The sequence below is a fragment of the Lagopus muta genome, chromosome 1, assembly GCF_023343835.1.
Source record: "Lagopus muta isolate bLagMut1 chromosome 1, bLagMut1 primary, whole genome shotgun sequence".
In the NCBI taxonomy this organism is placed as follows: domain Eukaryota; kingdom Metazoa; phylum Chordata; class Aves; order Galliformes; family Phasianidae; genus Lagopus; species Lagopus muta.
In genome coordinates this window covers 154178775-154198532 of record NC_064433.1, presented here as the reverse complement: position 1 = coordinate 154198532, position 19758 = coordinate 154178775, and the positions used below count along the sequence as shown (strand labels likewise).

The following is a 19758-nucleotide window of genomic DNA, read 5'->3' as shown; positions in this document are numbered from 1 at the left end:
ACGCTTTGCAAAGGACATGTGGGGATCACCAATACTGGATGTTTCAGCAGCAAGTTGCTAACCGATTCTCTGCCTGGGATTGGAAGAGCGGGCTGCAAGAGTTAAAGTCCTTGGAAGCTCTGTGATGTGTATTTACTTCTCTAGGTCTGGGTGCATCTGGGTGCAACATCTGGGAAAGCACTTTGGAGGGAATGGGATTAGAGAGGTCTTTCTTGCCTTCATGCCACTGCAGAGTTACATAGAATGGTAGACCACAATCATGCCTGAGACCTCAGATGAACTACAGTTCTTTGGAGGTAGAATACTAAGAACTAAATGGTTCACTTAGAGAAAATTCTATTCTGCATAATGAAATCATCATTATTCCCTTGTGCCACACACAGACAAAACACATATGCACCCCATATTTACAAAGTCAAGGGGCATGGTTGCAAATATTTTTCATAACCTAGAGACTGAAAGCAATCACAGACACAATTAGACTTGCTTTCCCATCAAAGTGCCTTGGAATAACCATGTGGGCACCCTTCCATATCGGCACAGCATCAGACCTACAATGCAGAGAAACGACTCCCTGTGTGTAAGGTGAGTTCAGAGTTTGCAAAATGCGCCAGAAATGAAATCATTTAACTTTCCACAGAGCAGCTTTTGGAAGAGAACTGGATGTACAAGCTCCCTGTGGTATGGACACCTGCCCGTAAGTAGCTGGATTCGGACAACTATCTCAGTACATTCAGGCAGCTAGTAGAGGTTCATATTTCTGAACATCACCTTACCACGATGTGGTGGCGTGGGTGAGTCTGCCTTTATACCCTGGTACATAGTCAACCAGCAGAATAATTTGTGTTTCTTCTAAATAGAAACTGCATGAAGAGAGAAAACTAGACATGAAGACTTCCATGAAATACACTGGTTTCCACACTGGAAAGCTCTACTGTTTATTGAATCTGGCAGTAAATTTTAAACACTACAAGAAAATTGTTTCTTAAAAAATAAAAGCGTCACCCAATACAAATAGAACCTCCTATCTTACTTAAAGCAAATTGCTATTAAAACTGGCTTTGTTTGTTTGAATTCCTAAGTTCTGGAACAGCGCAGGAACCTGCTGCTGCAGCTTTATTCACCCATCAGGTTTACGTGCAGGAGGAAGAGTTCTGGGATAAGAGCCTATGGAGCACGTAGGACATGAGAAAGGAAAGCTGGGCTTTTGAAGAGAGAGTCTGGAGGGCAGGTGACAAAGAGACGTTAATTTTAAAGGAGGCCAAAAGTCTACACAGTTCAAGTCAAATCCAAGAGGATTATTTTAAAAATGTTGCTTCCTCCCAATACTTGTCTAAGGAGGGATTACAAACCTGTAAATATCTCTCTGGAACATATAGCCAGCAAAAGGCATTAAACAGACCTTAAGAAAACAACAGGTAATGAATGGAGTTTTAAACCTACGGTGCAAAAATAACTTTTTTGGTGCCTCCGACTTCTTAAGTCTGCTCTGAAATTGCTGAAAGGAAAAAGTGAACAAAGACTAATGACAGGGGCCCTTTCATATTAAAATAATATATGGAGCAACAGTGAGCGAGAGGAATGCAATGTTTGAAAAAGCACAGACTAAATAAAACACCCATGTACTCACTAGCCCTCTCTCCTCTAGGGTGGTGTCTCAACCCAGTGAAAAAGGAACTTCTTGGGGAGGAAATGTCATTTTCTCAGGTACAAAATCACATTTCTGAGATGCTTAGTGTCTCCATGTAATGCTGGGGAGAACACCCTGACACTGACAAGTAAGTTTCATTACGTCTGCTGCAAAGGTATTTGCTCTCATATCTCAGGAATGATATAGGCGTTGATCAAGGACAAAACTCCGAACACTGAAAAAAATTATTTGGCCCAGGGGCTGCATTCAGCACGATTCTGTGAGTGCTGCCCCAACTTCTGCAGCGCTGGCACCAAGAAGGGTGATTCGGACTCAGCGTTGGTTGGGACTCACGGATGAAAAGCAGCAGTCAGCCCTGTGTCTCACAGGAGGTGCTTCAGACAGGGGGGAAGCTTCCATGCCTTCCTCAGCCTCTCAGAGACAGGAGCAAAGCCACAGTCATGCCTATGAGACTCCCACCCTGCCCTACAGTAATGGATTGAATCCATTCCCACTTCTCGCCTACTGAAACATCCCAGGCCCTTGCTGCCACTGACCCCAGGAAGCAACTCTGCCACATTCCTCTAGGAATCAGTAACTAATGACTGAAAATACAGTTTCAAGGAAAAAGAAATTGCCTACTACTCCTACAATGCTGGCTATAAGAAAAACACCACAGAAATGAGAAGACAGAAAACAATCTCTTCTGTAACAGATGTTGAAAAATCACATTCCTTATAACCTTAAAGCTGGCATCTATTTCTTTATTCAATTCTTCAGGATGATTCACAATTTTAAACTCCTTGGGCATTTTCATATGGTAAAAGGGTGGCCACATGAAGCTAGAAATGGATTTAGCTGTGAGCAAGTTTAGATGTGAAATCCAACGTAAATCAAAATCCCTTTAAATAACTATGTAGTTAGTGGGTTAGATTTCTCAGGTCATACTGCCTGTGCTTGGCACCACTTTGGCTGTGACGCATTCACACCACACAGTGTACTCCACACACTTAGAAGAAAGGGAAGATCTTTAAATATACTCCACATGTAACTATCCATTATACATTTCAAATCTGTGTTCTTTACCAAGCCCCCTAGCAGACAGGATAATTTGCCTCTTCAGTTTACATAATATGGCTCAAATTTACATGTGCTCTCCATTTACGAGGAGACAGATAATGTCTATGAAAACTGGGTCACAATATGCAAAGGTTAGTTTTGGTACCAGTTGGCCTGTCATTCGGGTTGAAGTAGGATATTACAGACTAGGATTTACAGACCAGATAACCTTTGAATCAGAATAGATGTGGCCAATTCGACAGCTTGCCCCTGTTGTGTGGAAGAACTTAGCAGTGCACATAGTGCATGCCCACGGACATCACCGAAGGCCAGCAGTGCAGAGATGGGCTTCCTCCAGTATCTCTGCAGGCAGCTAGAAACTGTCATTTTCTTATATTCACATTTTCTATTATTTAATGCATTTTACACCAAGACAACTGAAATCAGTACACACAGAAATGGCTCTGTGTGTTTTTCTTGTGATAACTGTTATCCATCCAAAAGGTATTTTCACTTTTTCAGAACTCGTTTGTAATGTTATGGCACTTAGCCTAGAGGATCCCGGGTGTCTGTTCTTAAACTCCCTCTTTCCTTAAAGCTCACTTCCTCCATCTCTCATCTTTCCATACACAACCTTTATCCAACACTACTATGTGACTGAAACTATTATAGCAATATGAAGTCTGTTCCGAAAGTAACACCTCGTATTTTATGATGTTGGCTCACAACATCAGAAGCAGATGTTGGTGGTATGGCAGCAAAGGTTGAACCTTTCCCCCAGTATTCCGTTACATGTTGTTGCTGTGTGACAGATGGCAGCAGGGGGGCAGTCTGACAAAATGGCATCTGACATGGAAGTGCATCTGAAGCAATGGTGTGTCATTGAATTCCTCTGTGCGGAAAAAAAATGCACTCACTGATACTCCTTGAGGCTTGCTGAACTTTTGTGTAGAGTAAACAGTGTATGTGAGCAGAGTGAGGTGGTGGCAGTACATTTCAGCAGTAGGGAGAGTGATGTAAAAGACAAACCACATTCCGGATGGCCATGCAGATTTTTACAAGTGTATCATACAGACTCTTGTTCATCACTGGCAAAAATGCATTGCAAATGGTGGTGACTACGTTGCAAAATAGTGTTTTATAGCTGAGAGTTTTCTCTATCAAATAATGTAACTGTGCTCTTCATATCTGTTGTGGTTTCCATTGAAATAAATAGAAGGTGTTATTTTCCAAATGACTTGCACATACACTTGAGATGTATTATGTCACCTGAGACGTTACTGTCTTGCCCTAACCTAACCGCATGGCTTTGTCCATCCACCTTCAACATCTCCAGCTCACTTAGTTTCATTACAGTTACAGATAATTAAAAAATTAAAAAATAATCATCACATGAAATATTGCAGGGAGATTGCAAATATTTTTGAGCACTTTGCAGCTTTTCATTGCCATTTCAGAAATCTGCAGCCAATTAGAGAGAAGGCTGAGATACGTCTTTGAATATATGGCATGAAAATATCTGCATACTTTTTGCCAAAATAATGAAATCTTTGATAGTTATTGCCAATTTTACAGCTGCGAAGTCCCATGACTTCCAGTTGCATCAACATCACAGATCAGATATTAAAATCTAATTTTTATAACCCATGCCAGTTTCTCAACAGAAGATTTGCCTCTTCAATTTATATAAAACATAGCAGATTTTCATAACCTCTGTCTGAAAGGAAGAGAATCAGTAGATCTTTCACAAACTAGGTCTAGTAGAAAAGGAAATATCTCTTTAAGATAAATGTAAATATTTTTAGAAGTAAATTTTGATGGTACAAAACCAAACCAAATCAAACCAAAAGAAAATACAGTGGTAAGAATGAGTATTGCTTTAGTCTGAAATGTTCAGCTGCCCTACTAGAACCATCAACAGCAACTTTAATACCTCCTAAATGATATGAAATGGCAGTTACATGTCATAAAATAATGCTATAGTTTTTTCCCTGTCTGTCTTCAAAGCAAAAGATGCAAACTAAAGAAGATGAGCTACAAGTCAGTACACCAGGCTGTACTGAGCTTGCAGGGAATGGAAGTTTTAGCTCTCTACCACCACTAACTCCCTGAGCTAATAGGAGTGCCTGTGTTGAACATAACATGGACACACGCAGACGAGGAATGCAACCCAAGGCTGCTAACTTTCTGATTTTTCAGATTATTCCTTTATAGAAACACACATTAATATTTTTCTGAAGAAGAAACCAACTCAACACAACCTCGATAAGCCATTTTCTCACAATTTTCTCCTTGCAGAAAGAGTTGATATACCTGTGCTGCAAGATTGATGGTGAGCCCAGAAGGCTCTCCATCACACCCGATACCTCCTGATAGCTTTATCTGATGATTTGGCAAAGCAACACCAAGAACCTGATACTAGAAAGAGAAATTTAATAGCAAGTGTTTGTGATTTATGAAACGCTCCAACGATTCCAGGTTTCACTTGCACGTTTCCAAGTTTCAGAGCTAATGCACAATTCAAGGCCGCCCCCCAGTGGATTCCGTGCCCACACACTGCACTGAGCTTGGAGGAAAAGTTGAGAAGTACTCAGAAGCCACATGATAGCATCCTGAAAATGAAGGGAGACTCCACGAGAACTGAATGCAATGGGTACTGTGTGTAACATTTTGCTTCCATTTTTAATTACATTCAAAAGAAATTTACTTGCCAATCAATGCTGTTTGTCCCGTCAAAAAAAAATCACATATTTTTTCTTCTGATATCCAAACAAATGTTACTGTGAGTGAATTTAATATGCACATATAGTAAATGAAAAAGAAAATTAGTTTTCAAACACATTCTGCATAGTTAAAAAATTGTTAGTGCAACCAGCCTGTATAAAAAAAAAGTCAAGATTATGCAATGCTGAGTTTCTGTGATCCTTCTTCAGAAAGTTTCCTATTCAAACGTGCTCATCCTTGCGTGCCTAGCTGTCATAATTCATTTATACCTATCCAAAACTGCACACTAATTACTGTGGGTCATACGTGAATAATTAACTTATTTTGCCTGAAGCAACAGTGCAAGCCAAGATAAAAAATGTAAGATGAGATTACTACATGGGGTATGCTCATGGCCAATGCTATATGTGAAGTCAAAGTACAGCAGCTTCTTACCAAGACCAAAGAAGTATCTGAAAACAGATTTATCAGCACAATACGGATTTTCTCACTGGATCTCTGGCTAAGTTCAGTGCTCACCTTCTCTATAGACTACACTTTACTTCTAATATTGAAGCATGCATGAGTAGATGATAGAACAGTTAACAGCTGATCAACCATTTAATGAAGGTTTTTGATTTGATGTTATTTTTCCTAATGTTCTGTCCTTGAAGGAATGAACCAATATCCAAAATACTTCAGGCAGTTGCCTTTTGGGATGGGTACTCAGTTCAGCCAGCTAACAGGCAAGTACCTGAGCTTCCCCTGCATTCAACAGTGAAGGAGAAGTACCTTCAGATGCCAATTCCTGGGTCAACCTGAAGAGGGAATAATGTGCCCCAGAGGTGCCAATCCCTCTTCTATGACTACCCAGAGATTCCAGACAGATAGCATAGCCTAGACATTAACTGCTGATGAGCCAAAGCTGGATAGATGAATTCTATGATTACTTTTGGTACAGAAACTCTCTTCATGCTACTGGATAGTTATAGCTGCAGAAGTTGGAATTATCAACTACATTTTAGCTTTCCGTGTCTAGTTTTGAGCACTCAGTGCATTCAGTAGTGCAGAATACCTAACATTGATTTTGGCTGCTTTATATGCAAGAGTTATCAGCCAGGAGATCATTAATGAATTACAGAATCATTAGAGAATAGAGAAACAGTTTAGGAAACAGAAGAATGAAAAAGAGAGAGGAGTAGAGAGCTACAGTGGGATAAAAAAGTAAAGCAAAGGACAGAGTGCAAGGCAAAGGATAGGAGTACATAAAAAGCATTAGACGACAAAATATATAGGGAAAAAAGAAGAAAGAAGAAAAAATAATTAAGACAAAACATAATACATTGAGAGAATGCACAAACATTAATGGGAAGACATGAAGAAATCAGAATAATTCGCCTGGAGGGGAACTAATGAAATAGCCAGAACATTCCTGCTGTTCTAGGAAAGGATTTTCTTTTTACAGGAATGAGTTAAGTGATAAATATCAAGACAAAGTCTTGCTCTATTCCTCTCAGTGAAAGCCCTGCTAATCAAAAGATGTACTGAAAAGAGTGATGAAGAAGTGGCTTCATCTGAAATGGAGAAGCCATCACTTGTTTTTTGAAGTAGTATCTCATAACATTTAGATTATGCAATAACACAGAAAACACCAGCAGGTTCTCAGCAAAAACCAACACTGTGCTAGAATGCTGGACAAACACCATCTTGTCTCCAAGGAGTTACAAGAATGTTGAAGTACATTAAGAACAGATTAATCAATACATTTAATTTAAGATCAGCAGCATTCTGTTCACTGCCTTTTTAGCCATTCCAGTGGTAACCTTTTAAATTGTTCTAGATGACCTCAAAGAGTTGTTCCTGAGTTTATCCACAATAAAATCACAACGATTACACATCAGTGCTTCAGCTACTCTCACATGCCTGTCATGCAGAGTAGTAGCAAGCAGCCCTTAGGGTCAATAAGAAAACCAGGTATCGATTACGTATTATATCAGTGAATGAGATCCAGCTCATGCAGATGCATCTCTCTTGCATCTGTGTCACAAGGATCCAGTGCAATTTATTCTCATAAAATGACTGACTTCCATTTTCAGTATGTAATAGATGCATCAGAAAATATCCAGAAAGAAATTCTGAGTTCTTGAATTTACAATTCAATTGTATTTAGCAACACTTATCACTGAAAGGCTTCGTCTGTAAAAGCAAATAATAGTACAATAGGAGCATGGCTGCTGAGTGAAGAAGTTGGTGCTGAAGATTTACGTCTACACTTCTTGAGGCTTTTTTATTTTGAATAGCTTTGGTTGGTCCCAAACAACGATCATCCCTTGTTGTTGAAACACATTAGATGTATCCATGCAGGCTACTTTTCTGTTAACTTTCAACTGAAAAGAGTCCAGTTTTTGCTAAGAGAGCTTGTACTGAGAAGCAAAACATGGGAAGTGAGAATGATAGGGAAGTTCCGACTCCAAAGCAAGCTTTTGATCAGTACCACCATGCCAAAGCTCAGACGCACCTGCAGACATCCCTGTTATTTATATTCAGGCTTTTATCTCCTGGCTTAGGATGGCAAGTTCAATAGGTCCTAAATTAGGCAGAAAGGCTTGACAGAACCACGCAATGCCAGTGCCAGCAGAGCCTTACCTGTGTGCGTCCTCCGGTGAGCTTTCAGGTGGGAGCTTTTTGTGTATACTTTGTTGCATCCCTCGAAGTCACACCGATGGATGCGCCGCTTCCTGGAGTCTGGAGACTCAGACCTTCTCTGACGCCTTGTGCTCTCAATACTGAATGGCGAAATTGAACTAAAGAACAAAAGAGGGAAAAAGGAAAAATGAAGCAAGAGCACAAATTATATCCTGGACCTCAAAAAATGAGTAGTAGTAAAGCACTGTGCCAAAGGCAACCTGATCTTAAATGTTAAATATTTCCTTTTCTGCATAACACTCAGCAGCACCTCTTTGAAACTTTATGTTTGAATGACAGTATATTTTGCAGTATCACATAATTCAGGTTTTGATTAAGAGGTGCTTATTGCCAGAGAAAACACCTTGGAATAATGCCTCAATAACGAACCAGCCTGACTTTATTTCTATTTTACGTGTCCAGTTCCAAGTTCAGTGAACATTGATTTCTAAACAATCTTCTACAAAGACTCAGTGATTTCTCCTTGACATGTTTAAATTGGTAAAAATTCTGACAACTTTTATGAAGAAGTGTTTCCAGAACCCAGATCTTGGCTATGAATCCTCACATTTGGCCAAATATCTATTGTGTCCTCGTATACAGATTGCCAAGAGATTCTCATCACCTGGAAGCAGTGGTTTTTCAATTTCCTTATTTAACACTTCTCAATCACCCAAAAATCACAGAAGCTCAGAATGGTTTGGGTTGGAAGGGACCTTTATGATCACCTAGTTCCAACACCCCTGCTATCAGTAGGGGCACCTCTCTCTAGACCAGGCTGCTCAAAAGCCCCACTGAACTCCTTTCAGACCACTGAATTTAGCAGCAGCACAGGGCCAGGGAACCTTCCACAAAAAAATGCATACACTCACAGAAGATTTACTCCATTTATTCCAATGTCCTATCAGTTATCCCAATTTTAAGCAACTAAAATGTAGTATTAAAAGTCATATTATTTTAGTTTATAAACGCAGTACACATTGAGTCAAATTTTTGAAGAAATTCTGCTACAACAATGCACTTGCCTTGAGCTAGACAAACTGGTGCCAAGAATATTATCAAGTTGGTACATGAACCAAACCCTTATTGATCTCTGTTAACTATATTACCTACCTATAAATCATTATCCATTGATTTCCTTATCAGCTCCATTACAGTTATACTGCACAGCGGCTGTGCTCACCTACAGTTATAGTAGCTTGCTCAGCTGTTTCGAGTGTGTGAACAACATTACCCTTCCTCAACTTTCTGGAACTTCCACCACATTCCCAGGTTTATTGACATCAGCGAGCTCTTTTAAACTCTCAACGTGGAAGTTCTCAGCTCCTGAAATAACTTCTGACTGTCAAATGAAAATGAATCATAGGGAAGGAAATGGAATGTGCTCCCAAAAAGAAGCATGAACCTCTGGGGAAGCTAAGATACTAAGAATGGAACTGGAAATACCGATACTGAGGTATTCACTGAGAAGCTCCCGTGTCAACACCAAGATTCAATCTGTGACAATAGCCACTGTTGTTGCAGCTATAGCTGTTCTGGCATAAACTTCATTTCTAGAGATTTCTGAAGTTTGCTGATGATTGTTTTGGATTAAAATTTTAGGCATCTCATGCAACTAGCACGTGATTTCACTGATGTTTCAACTTATGCATTTCAAATCTTTAAGTCTCAAACTGTGGCAGTCCAAATTGCACTTTCTTTTTGTCTAAATGTTTTTACAGTAGAATTCCAACTGAAAGCACTGCTGAAAAAAGAATTCTGTGACAACTTTATTTTTCTCTTAACACTTAATATACAGCTATACTTCACCTTCAGGCAAAGAGATTTTTCAGATTAATTATTATTGCCTAAAGTACAATATGTGCAAATGGGCATACAGGGGATTTCTGAAGTACAGGATGAAATGGGCAGAGGGTCGTTATATCAACATTAACAAGCAAAAAGGAGTCCCCTAGAGAGTAAGACACATCAGCACTTTAACTATGTGACAAGAATACAGATATGTTTAGCTGCTGCAGAAATGGCTAAGGAATTGTACTGAAGCATCTGCATCTCAGGGCAAATAAAAGTCTTGAGTTAGATGAATCACTGAGATCAGTCAGAGTACCCCAGATTCTCTTTTTAACATCCCACCAGCTAAAATAAAAAGCAAATGTGTAAATCAAATCTTAAAGCTCAACACTGAAGGTACACAGTGCAGCACACGAGACCAGAAAATCTTCAGCTTCAAAACTAAATATTTGTGCATCACTTTTTTGCTGCATGATTTATGAGCTGTCTTAAGAGCCTGTTTTGTAACTGAGTGTTCAGATCCTGAAAAATACAGCTTGTTCAAATGGGAGGAGGATCGAGCTTACAATGCTGCCAGAACTGAGAAAAAAAACGAACCTTGAGAACAGTCGCCACCTCATAAAAAGCTACTTGTCACGTACAGAAGGTGACCTCACTGCATGCTGCTCTCACTTTCTCAGAGATTTATACAGGAGAGGGTAGCATACACTGGTGCCACACAATCCATGCTGCCATTTCTCAGGTTTTTTTTAATCCCTTTTTCTAAAAAGTGAAGCATCAAGGCTACCTGGTTATAGGTGACAGGCGAATAGCCAAATAAGGCACAGAAAGTGCTGAGCATTACCATTGTCCATCGTGAGCTCCACAGCCTTGACGAGCTGTGCACACAAGGAGAAAGGTTACCGCCAGCAGGGAACAGCAAACATAACCTCATGCCTTCCTTCAGCATTGCAGGCTAAGTGACACGCTGGTCAGCAGAAGGCACACACGAGACAGCTGAGCTCATACCACACGGGGATCTCCTCCAGCCCCTTTGCTGCAGGGGCATCCTATAGTGCAGGTCTCACAGGTGGAGAAAAGGCCAGGTCCTACCTGACACTGCCAGCCCTGTACAGGCCTTATCACTGCGCAACTGCAGACACCACGGGAAGCCTTAAAAAGAACATAAAGATGGGTTCCTAATGGGTTCAGCTTCCTGAGGTTCGTACCTCTCACAGCGACTTTCAGTTCAGTCCTTCTTGTTGGTCATGGAGCAGTAAAGGGAAAACACAGAACCATAGAATAGCCTGCGTTGAAAAGGACCACTATGATCATCCAGTTTCAACCCCCTGCCATGTGCAGGGTCGCCAACCACAGACCAGGCTGCCCTGGTGCAGAGCCACATCCAGCCTGGCCTTGAATGCCTCCAGGGATGGGGCATCTACAACCTCCTTGGGCACCTGTTCCTGTGCATCACTACCCTCTGAAATGCTCCACTTTCTTGAGTATTTTCTACAAAATAACTAAACTGATCGCATAGACAGAAAAAAACCCTGAAGTCCTCAAAACCAAGTTCTGTGCCTGCTGAAGGCCACTGAGCTTGGCCAGGTGGCTCTGGTCATTACAGAGCTTCAGAATTACTATTCAGTGGCATCACAAAGCATGAACGCTTTGAGAATGAAAATGATTGGGAACTCAAAGCTGTTTGCTTTTTGTAATGCTTCTTTTTTTTTCCTTTTTTTTTTTTTTTTCTGTTTACAATATGCTTAAGGTAATGTAAAAAAATTTGAAAATATCTTTAAAGAAAAAAAACATCTTTAGCAGTAGCCTCTCTTGACATCAGACATCTCTTGCAGACTGCCCAGAATCAAGACCTGGAAGAGCATCAGCAGCTGTGAGCTGCCAGGGTGCCCTGAGGAGCTGTCAGCTCTCCTACTGACATCCAAGATCTCAGGAAGCCTTCAAAGCTCAAGGTGGGGTTTAGCAATAGGATCAACATGATGTGTAACATCTCGGGGAAATTGCAGGTTATATCCAATTACTGCTGATACATCAAGTTTGAAAGGTAAAATAATAAAGAAGAAAATTGTGTTCTGGCTCTGGCTCATCAGTTTGACATTTATTTGCAACTCATCATTACCAAAAACAGTGTAATTTCTATATTGTTACTGAAAGTATTACACTAACATAAATCTTGAGAGATAGTTGGTTGCTTCCAAAAGCAGCTGCAACACCTATAGTCATTACTGTTCACAGGGTGGAATGAATGAAATCAGACATTTTTTGGATGGGAGCATTTAAGTTAATTTATAAAACTTGTTATTTCTAGCTAGAAGTGAAAACGTGCTTTTACAATTCAAGTACACGCAAGTGCTTTTCTCTGATGCAAAAGTCTGCATGCTAAAACAAAGACTCAGGTTTCGCCAGTAGATGGCCATCGAGATCTCCATTCTTATCTGTTCTGCATTCAATGGGGATTAGAACAAGTCTGGTAATGCTAAATTATTTTCCCTTGCTATGAATGCTGCCTTAGGTGTTCTGCCTTTGCTCCTCATACAGACTGCAGTAATGCTGCTAAAAGCACATACAGTGCTTCTACACTAACCCTGTGTTTTCTGAGCAATACGCAGAGCAGAGCTGCTCTGTGACAGCAGTATGTCTACTACTGAGGCCTTGAACTGTGTTCAGTGATACAATATAATGTGCCACATGGTGACAAGTGCTTTACAGAAACAGCCTGCTCAACGTTGCAAATGCAGTGTTACCTTCTGCCACCAAACCATGAGACTCATGGCCTTGCCAGTGTCCCAGCAACCTGGCAAAAGCTTGGACAAACTGTACCATATAGCATCCTTCACAGGTTTACCCTCTCCTCTAGCTGGTCCTGTAGCTGATGTGAGACTTACCACTGCTTTACCAGTGGGTCTGTGACTGCTAAAAACATGCTGACTTCACTTTGGGACAAAACACTGGCATTTATCGGCACTGCCCCTCTGCTCTTCTGTGAGGAGCACCAGAGGAGCTGGCACATCACAGCTGCTGAGTCTGGATAACAGGCTTGGCAAGCCAGAGCATGCTCTGCAAAGTAGGCATAATGCAAGCTGTGGTCCTCATGCGTTTTTCAGGCTGTTGAAGGATGTGATTTGGTTAAGCTGGCATAACAGGACAGTCCTGCTCCAGTTGCTTCCTCTGTGCCAGCACAAGCTCTTGTCTGATTGTGCAGTGAGTCAGCTTAGGGACACATGATGATGAAAAGTCAACTCTGAAAAGAGGAAACTGAGCTGCTTGTTTGCTTTTGTTCATTTAGTTTCCTAAATAGTGGAGTCTGCCAAGTGCCTGCCCTGACACAATGGAGAAGATGGCCAAGGATAAGGGGAGTGTAGCCCCCTTCCACAGTGACAATCAGCTGTTATACCATAAATGTAGCAATGTGAATCCTTCATTTATGAGACACACATACTTTCTTGGCCAGCCTTTCATTCACAGTAACTAAAAGTGCAGTCAAATGAAATAAAAGCAGAAAATTCAGTATTATATATCTGCAGATAGTATTGCAGTGAGCAGTTGAAGAACATCTTCAGGCCTCTAGCATTAGCTTGCAATTCAGAGGGCACTGGGCTGCAGAAACATGGCGAGTTCTGGCTCCTTTTAGCATTTATAGAATTCAGAGCTCTTAAGCGAATAACTCTGGATTTCAAGCAGCTCACTGTAAAAGACTATGCCAAGGCTCACAGAGCTGACAGACAGACAGACAGAGACAAAAGTGATCCCAACACATTTGCTTTGATTCCTTCAGGACACTTCAGAGTCAAGTTAACCCACACTCAGCAGCACGCAGCCCAATCAGGGAGCTAATCTCTCTGAAGACCAAGTGCCCTTTTCTCAGTTTAAGACCTTCAAGTTTCAGGTGGTAACAGGCAAGATCTCAGTAGTCTGTATGTGTTTGAAAGAGGGAACTGAAACGCATTCCCTAGTTTCCAGCTCTCAATTACTTTCCTTCCTAGCAGCTTTTCACATAATGTAATTTCATTTTCTGATAGCTCTCACAATGTTATGTTACTGCTCAGGGTATCAGTGAAAATAACTTCACAAACACTGTGTATTTGACCATGATTAAATGTAATATGCATTATTTTTCATTACAGTTTATATTACCATAGCTACTACAGCTAAAGTTATCCCCTCAAATATTTACACACCTTTCTTTTTTTTAATACAAAGTTTCTATTGTGTCCTGTTCACAGGCAAACAGATGTACATGCATAAATACATATGTACTTTTTCTTCTCTCTCAGACCCTAATTAATGTTTCATGAATAGCAAGCATCTGCCATGTTGTATCAGTGCTAGCTACTTCTATCAGTGTGCAAGTGCAAAGTGTGCAAGTGCAGTGTACTTCTATCAGTGTCTGTGCAAAGGTGATTTTATACTAGAAATTACACCTTTTGTGTAAGAAAGAAAGAAAGGACAAATCTGGCAATATACACAAACAGTTACATATACTACATAGGAAAATCACAAGGGTAAGTGAGACATAGACAAGAGGCAATGTGAATAACGAGCAGAGTCCAGGCAAAAAGATCCTATGATCTGGCTCCATATGGCCATTCCTGTGCTCCTATATTGGACTTGCTGATTGTTATAGTTCCCTATCAACTTGGGATATTCTATGATTCTAAGCTCCTGTCCAGAATGGTCACAAAAAAAAATAAAGAAATAAAAAAAAATCCCCGTATCTTTGACCACAACTTCATCCATAGCATTTATTTCCACTGAGATCAGCTGAAGCCACTTGAACTGCTGAGCTGCCTTGCAGCACTACAGGATGTTACATCCCTCCAGCTGCAGTGGAACTGAATGTCTGTAAGTGGAACAAACTTCTGCCAGTGGGAAAGAGCCTGGGGCCCTACTGGGAAAAGTGCCAATGTCAACTGCAGCATGTCTTACCAGAATGATCCATTAGCAGCTGTGTTAAACTGAGACATGAGAATGAGATGGCTGCTTGATCCTCCTGAGCTGTGGTGATGCTCTGGGAGTGCTTTCCAGCTCCCATAGCAGTGCTGTATTCCAGCTCCACGCTAGACTGAGACCCAAGCACACACATTTCACCCTGTTCCTTTGTGATGGATTACTGAGGAACAGGAGCTGGGCCAAAAAACATGTGTGACATGTTTCAGCATCTCCCCCAGATCTGATTGGAGGACCAGGTCTGCAAAACACACTGCCTGCGAGATAGAGAAATGCTATAAATCAAGCCTGTGATGAATTTTGAAATGACATGCCAAAAATGCCTCCACCAGAGCCTCCTGTCTATTTTATGCTGTTCAATAGCTAGCAAAGTGGTACCCCAGAGACTTACTGTGTAAAAGAGCACAGGACTTACACGTTAACTAACTTGTACTTAGGCACTGTGTGCATTATTTAAACATTTACTCCCAGTTTGGGAAACAGAAAATTCACTCCAGTATGACAACTTGTTCTACCTGCAGATATCCCACTGTAAAAATCAAAATCTGGACAAGCTCATACAAAGAAATAAAATGATTCCTTCAAAACTACATTCAGCCATGGTCATGCACAGGCAACTTAAACTCCTGAAACTCCTTCTAAACTGCAGAAAATTGGGTAACTGAGCATTTCCAACTTTGACAGAATAGGGCTTTGCTTTTTACCTTTCCTGTTCCTTTCTGATCCATACATATCTTTCATGTTGGAGACACGAGCTGAGCTGAAATCTTCAGTGTGGAAACTAGATGAGAACGTACATGCTCATGCCTATCACTTTTGTTCTGGTTGCTTGCAGGACTAGTGCTTTTGCTCCACTTTCTACTGCAGCACTCCCTGCACGTTTTAACTTGCTCACCATTTTTTCTCTTTATTCTTGTACCTCTGATTCTGATTTCTCGTACTGTTGCACAGCAGTCATTCCCAATGTCTGTATAGTGACAACTCTTACCTATGTATCCACCTCCTCTTAATGCTTATACCAAGAAACGTGGAACTGATCATCTTACTGATAATTAAAAACTCTCTTGTATATCCTTAGCGGACAAAACTGTCACATAATATCTCACCCAGTCAATGACATTAAATTAGGACACCACATCCACTGGGACTGGAGCTCATGTGAGTGACCTTTTCTTCTTTCCTTCCTGCTCAGAAGGCTCATTATCAATATGTTAAAGATTTTATTACCCTGGATACCTCTGTATAATGCAATTCAGGGTGGTCAACTGTAACACTGCCATCAAACAGATTTTGTTAACTACTAAATAGTTGACTCCATTGACATGTACACTTCAGCTATAATATGAAAAGATAAACTGCCACACTCAAGAGAACACTATCTCAAAAAACAATTTCATATGCTCCATAGCCCTTCACAATGCTCCTGTCTCTGAGAATATCTACAGCAAAGAATGCATCTATTGCAGAGATAAAGTGTCATACCTATTTAACCTGTATAAGAAAAAGAGATGAAGTAATTTAATTATTTGGGGACAAAAGAATTATTGAATGCAAGGTTATACTTGAGTGAGTACAATTTTTTCTTCTAAAACTCCCATCTAAACAATAAAGCCTGAGATTTTTATTTTTTTCCACAGCTCCCTCTCTTAATGAAAGGAAGTTTTTATAAAAGAATATGATAAAATACTCTAGAAATCAAAATAGTTGCTACAACCCCAGAGGCCATGCAAACTGTGCCACCATACATTTTCATTAACAATGAGGAATATTGGTATATTTCTGAAGTGCAAGATGCTAGGTATATTCAAAATGATAACTTGAACCTGCATCTACAGTCACACATATCTGTGTAGATCTTCATTTAGATTACAATCTCCTTGCTACATCTTTTTCAGTATTTTGCTTATGCATAGCAAATAAATACAGTGAGGCTCAAATCCATGAGGGATGTAAAAACATATTACTTCAGCATGAAGAAACTCCACTATCTATCCTTGCATTTGTGGTTTACTCCTATGGAAAAAAAAAGACCATCAAGATTCTGGGCATCCCGGCCACCTCCTTTCTATGAGCTAAATTTTGTCCCCCATGAAGATATTTACATGGGCAGATTACTTACATCTTCACATTTTTATTATTTCTGCTAGAATTGGAAAGATTTCTAGTGGCTCCAACTACTCTGGGATAGAAGGCAACCCTCAAAGTTGTAGAAACCTTTCCACCATAGAATTTCTGAGAAAGAAAAATCCATGACCACTATCTACATGCTGGAATACAGTATCCTTTTATTGTCCTTGTATGGATTGGTTGCACCATGAGGGTAGCCATTCCTTTTATTCTCTGCATCACTGACATATACCTAATTTCTACCCCATCAAGTCTCACACTGCACTTTGAGTTCATAGAATCATAGACTTATAAGGTTGGAAATGACTTACAAGACCATGTAGTCCAACTGTCCTCTCATCACCATTGCTACCACAAGCTGCTAAACCATCTCTCGTAGCTCCTCATCCAGACGCCTCTTGAACACTGCCAGGGACGGCGACTCCACCACCTCCCTGGGCAGCCATTCCAGTGCCTGACCACTCTCTCAGAGAAGAATTTCTTCCTTATGTCTAATCTAAATCTCCTCTGGTACAACTTGTGGCCATTTCCTTGGGTCCTGTTTGTTGCCTGGGAGAAGAGGCTGAACCCCTCCTCATCCCAACCTCCCTTCAGGAAGTTGCAGGGTGCAATGAGGTCTCCCCTGAGCCTCCTCTTCTCCAGACTAAACAATCCAAGCTCCCTCAGCCGCTCTTCATAAGATCTGTGCTCCAGACCCCTCAGCAGTTTCGTTGCCCTTCTCTGGACACGCTCCAGGGCCTCAGTGTCTTTCTTGTTGTGAGGGGCCCAAAACTGAACACAGAACTCGAGGTGCGGCCTCACCAGTGCTGAGTACAGGGGGATGATCACCTCCCTGCTCCTGCTGGCCACACTATTCCTAATGCAGGCCAGGATGCCATTGGCCTTCTTGGCCACCTGGGCACACTGTCGGCTCATGTTCAGCCGAGCATCAACCAACACCCCCAGGTCCCTTTCCTCTTCACAGTCATCCAGCCACTCAGCCCCAAGCTGGTAACAGGTCACCAGCTCCATTAACCACTACCCTCTGGGCACGGCCCTCTAGCCAGTTCCTTTCCCAAAGTAGGGTATAGCTGTCCAGGCCATGGGCAGCCAGTTTCCCCAGAAGAAGCCTGTGAGAGACTGTGTCAAAGGCTTTGCTGAAGTCTAGGTAGACTACATCAACAGCCTTTCCCTCATCTACCAGGCTGGTCACCCAGTCGTAGAAGGAGATGAGGTTGGTCAACCTGCCTTCCATGAACCCGTGCTGGCTGGGCCTGAATCCCTGGACACCACGCACGTGCTGCTTGATCTCACCCAAGATGATTTGCTCCATAACTTTCCCCGGTACCGAGGTCAGGCTGACAGGTCTGTAGTTCCCTGGATCCTCCTTACAGCCCTTCTTGTAGATGGGAGTCACATCGGCAAGCCTCCAGTCCTCTGGGATCTCTCCAGATAACCAGGAATGCTGGTAGGTAGCCAAGAGCAGCTCGAACCCTGACAGCTCCCTCAGCACCCAAGGGTGGAGCCTGTCTGGTCCCATGGACTTGCTGCAGTCCAGATGGAGGAGGAGCTCTGTAACCGTCTCCACCTGTATCACTGGGGGTGTATTCTGTGTAGACTCCCAGACTTCCAGATCAGGGCGTAAAGTACCCTGAGGATAATTGATCTGCCTATTAAAGGCAGATGTATAGAAGGTGTTGAGGACCTCAGCCTTCTCCATATCCTCAGTGATCACATTCCCCGCTGCATCAAGTAAAGGATGGAAATTCTCCTTGATTGTTCTCTTACCGTTCATATTTTGCAAAAGGATTTCTTGTTCTCTTTTACTGCAGTGGCAAGTCTGAGTTCAAGTTGGGCTTTTGCCTTCCTCCCTGCATACCTTAGCAACTTCCTTGTAATCTCCCCAAGTAGCCTGCCTCTTTTTCTGGAGGACATAGACTCTCTTTTTCTTCTGGAGTCTCAACAACAGTTCCTGGTTCATCCACACCGATCTTCTTCCCCTACGGCTTGCCATACAGCACTGAGGAACATCCTGTTCTTGTGGACATCTCCATCTTGAGCAGTGTCCAGGCTTCCTGAACCCCTTCACTCTTAAGGAGCGACTCCCAAAGGACTCCTGCAACAAGCGTCCTGAACAGGACACAGTCTGCCCTCTGGAAGATCAAGATAGAAGTTTTGCTAGTCACCCTTCTGACATCTCCAAGAATGGAGAATTCTACAATTTCATGGTCACTCTGCCCAAGACAGTCCCCAGCTTCACACCTCCCATCAGTCCTTCTCTGTTAGTGAAGAGCAGGTCTAGCAGGGCACCACCCCTGGTAGACTCTCATACCAGCTGCGTAAGGAAGCTATCTTCCACACACTCTAGAAACCTCTTGGATTGCTTCCTCTGTGCTGTATTATATTTCCAACTTATGTCAGTGAAGTTGAAGTCCCCCATGAAAACGAATGCTGGTGATGGCACAATTTCTGCAAGCTGCTCATAGAATGCCTCGTCCTTCTCTTCATCCTGATTAGGTTGTCTATAACAGACCCCCACCAAGATGTCTCCCCTACAGACCTTCCCCCTGATCCTTATTTATTGGCACTCAACTTTATCACTCCCAACCCAAGCTCTTCAACATCAAAACACTCTTTAATATAAAGAACCAAACCATCACAGTTCCTTACTTGTCTACCCCTTCTGGAGAGCTTGTAGCCATCCATCACAGCACTCCAGTCATGAGAGTGCTCCCACCATGTCTTGGTAATAGCAGCTATGTCATAGCCTGGTGCACAATCGCTTCCATCTGCTCCTGCTTGCTGTCCATGCTGTGAGCATTGGTGTAGATGCACTT

General features: G+C 41.7%; 1 protein-coding gene across 6 annotated transcripts in view; it reads right to left on the bottom strand.

The window, feature by feature from the left end:
• The window catches only part of KLF12 (KLF transcription factor 12), a 264660-nt gene that overhangs the window by 14710 nt on the left and 230192 nt on the right, over positions 1 to 19758 (bottom strand). For all 6 annotated transcript variants that reach the window (XM_048933311.1, XM_048933316.1, XM_048933313.1 and 3 more), the window contains one exon: positions 8039 to 8196. In XM_048933311.1, the coding sequence (XP_048789268.1) occupies positions 8039 to 8196 (158 nt within the window). The remainder of the gene's footprint in view (positions 1 to 8038; positions 8197 to 19758) is intronic.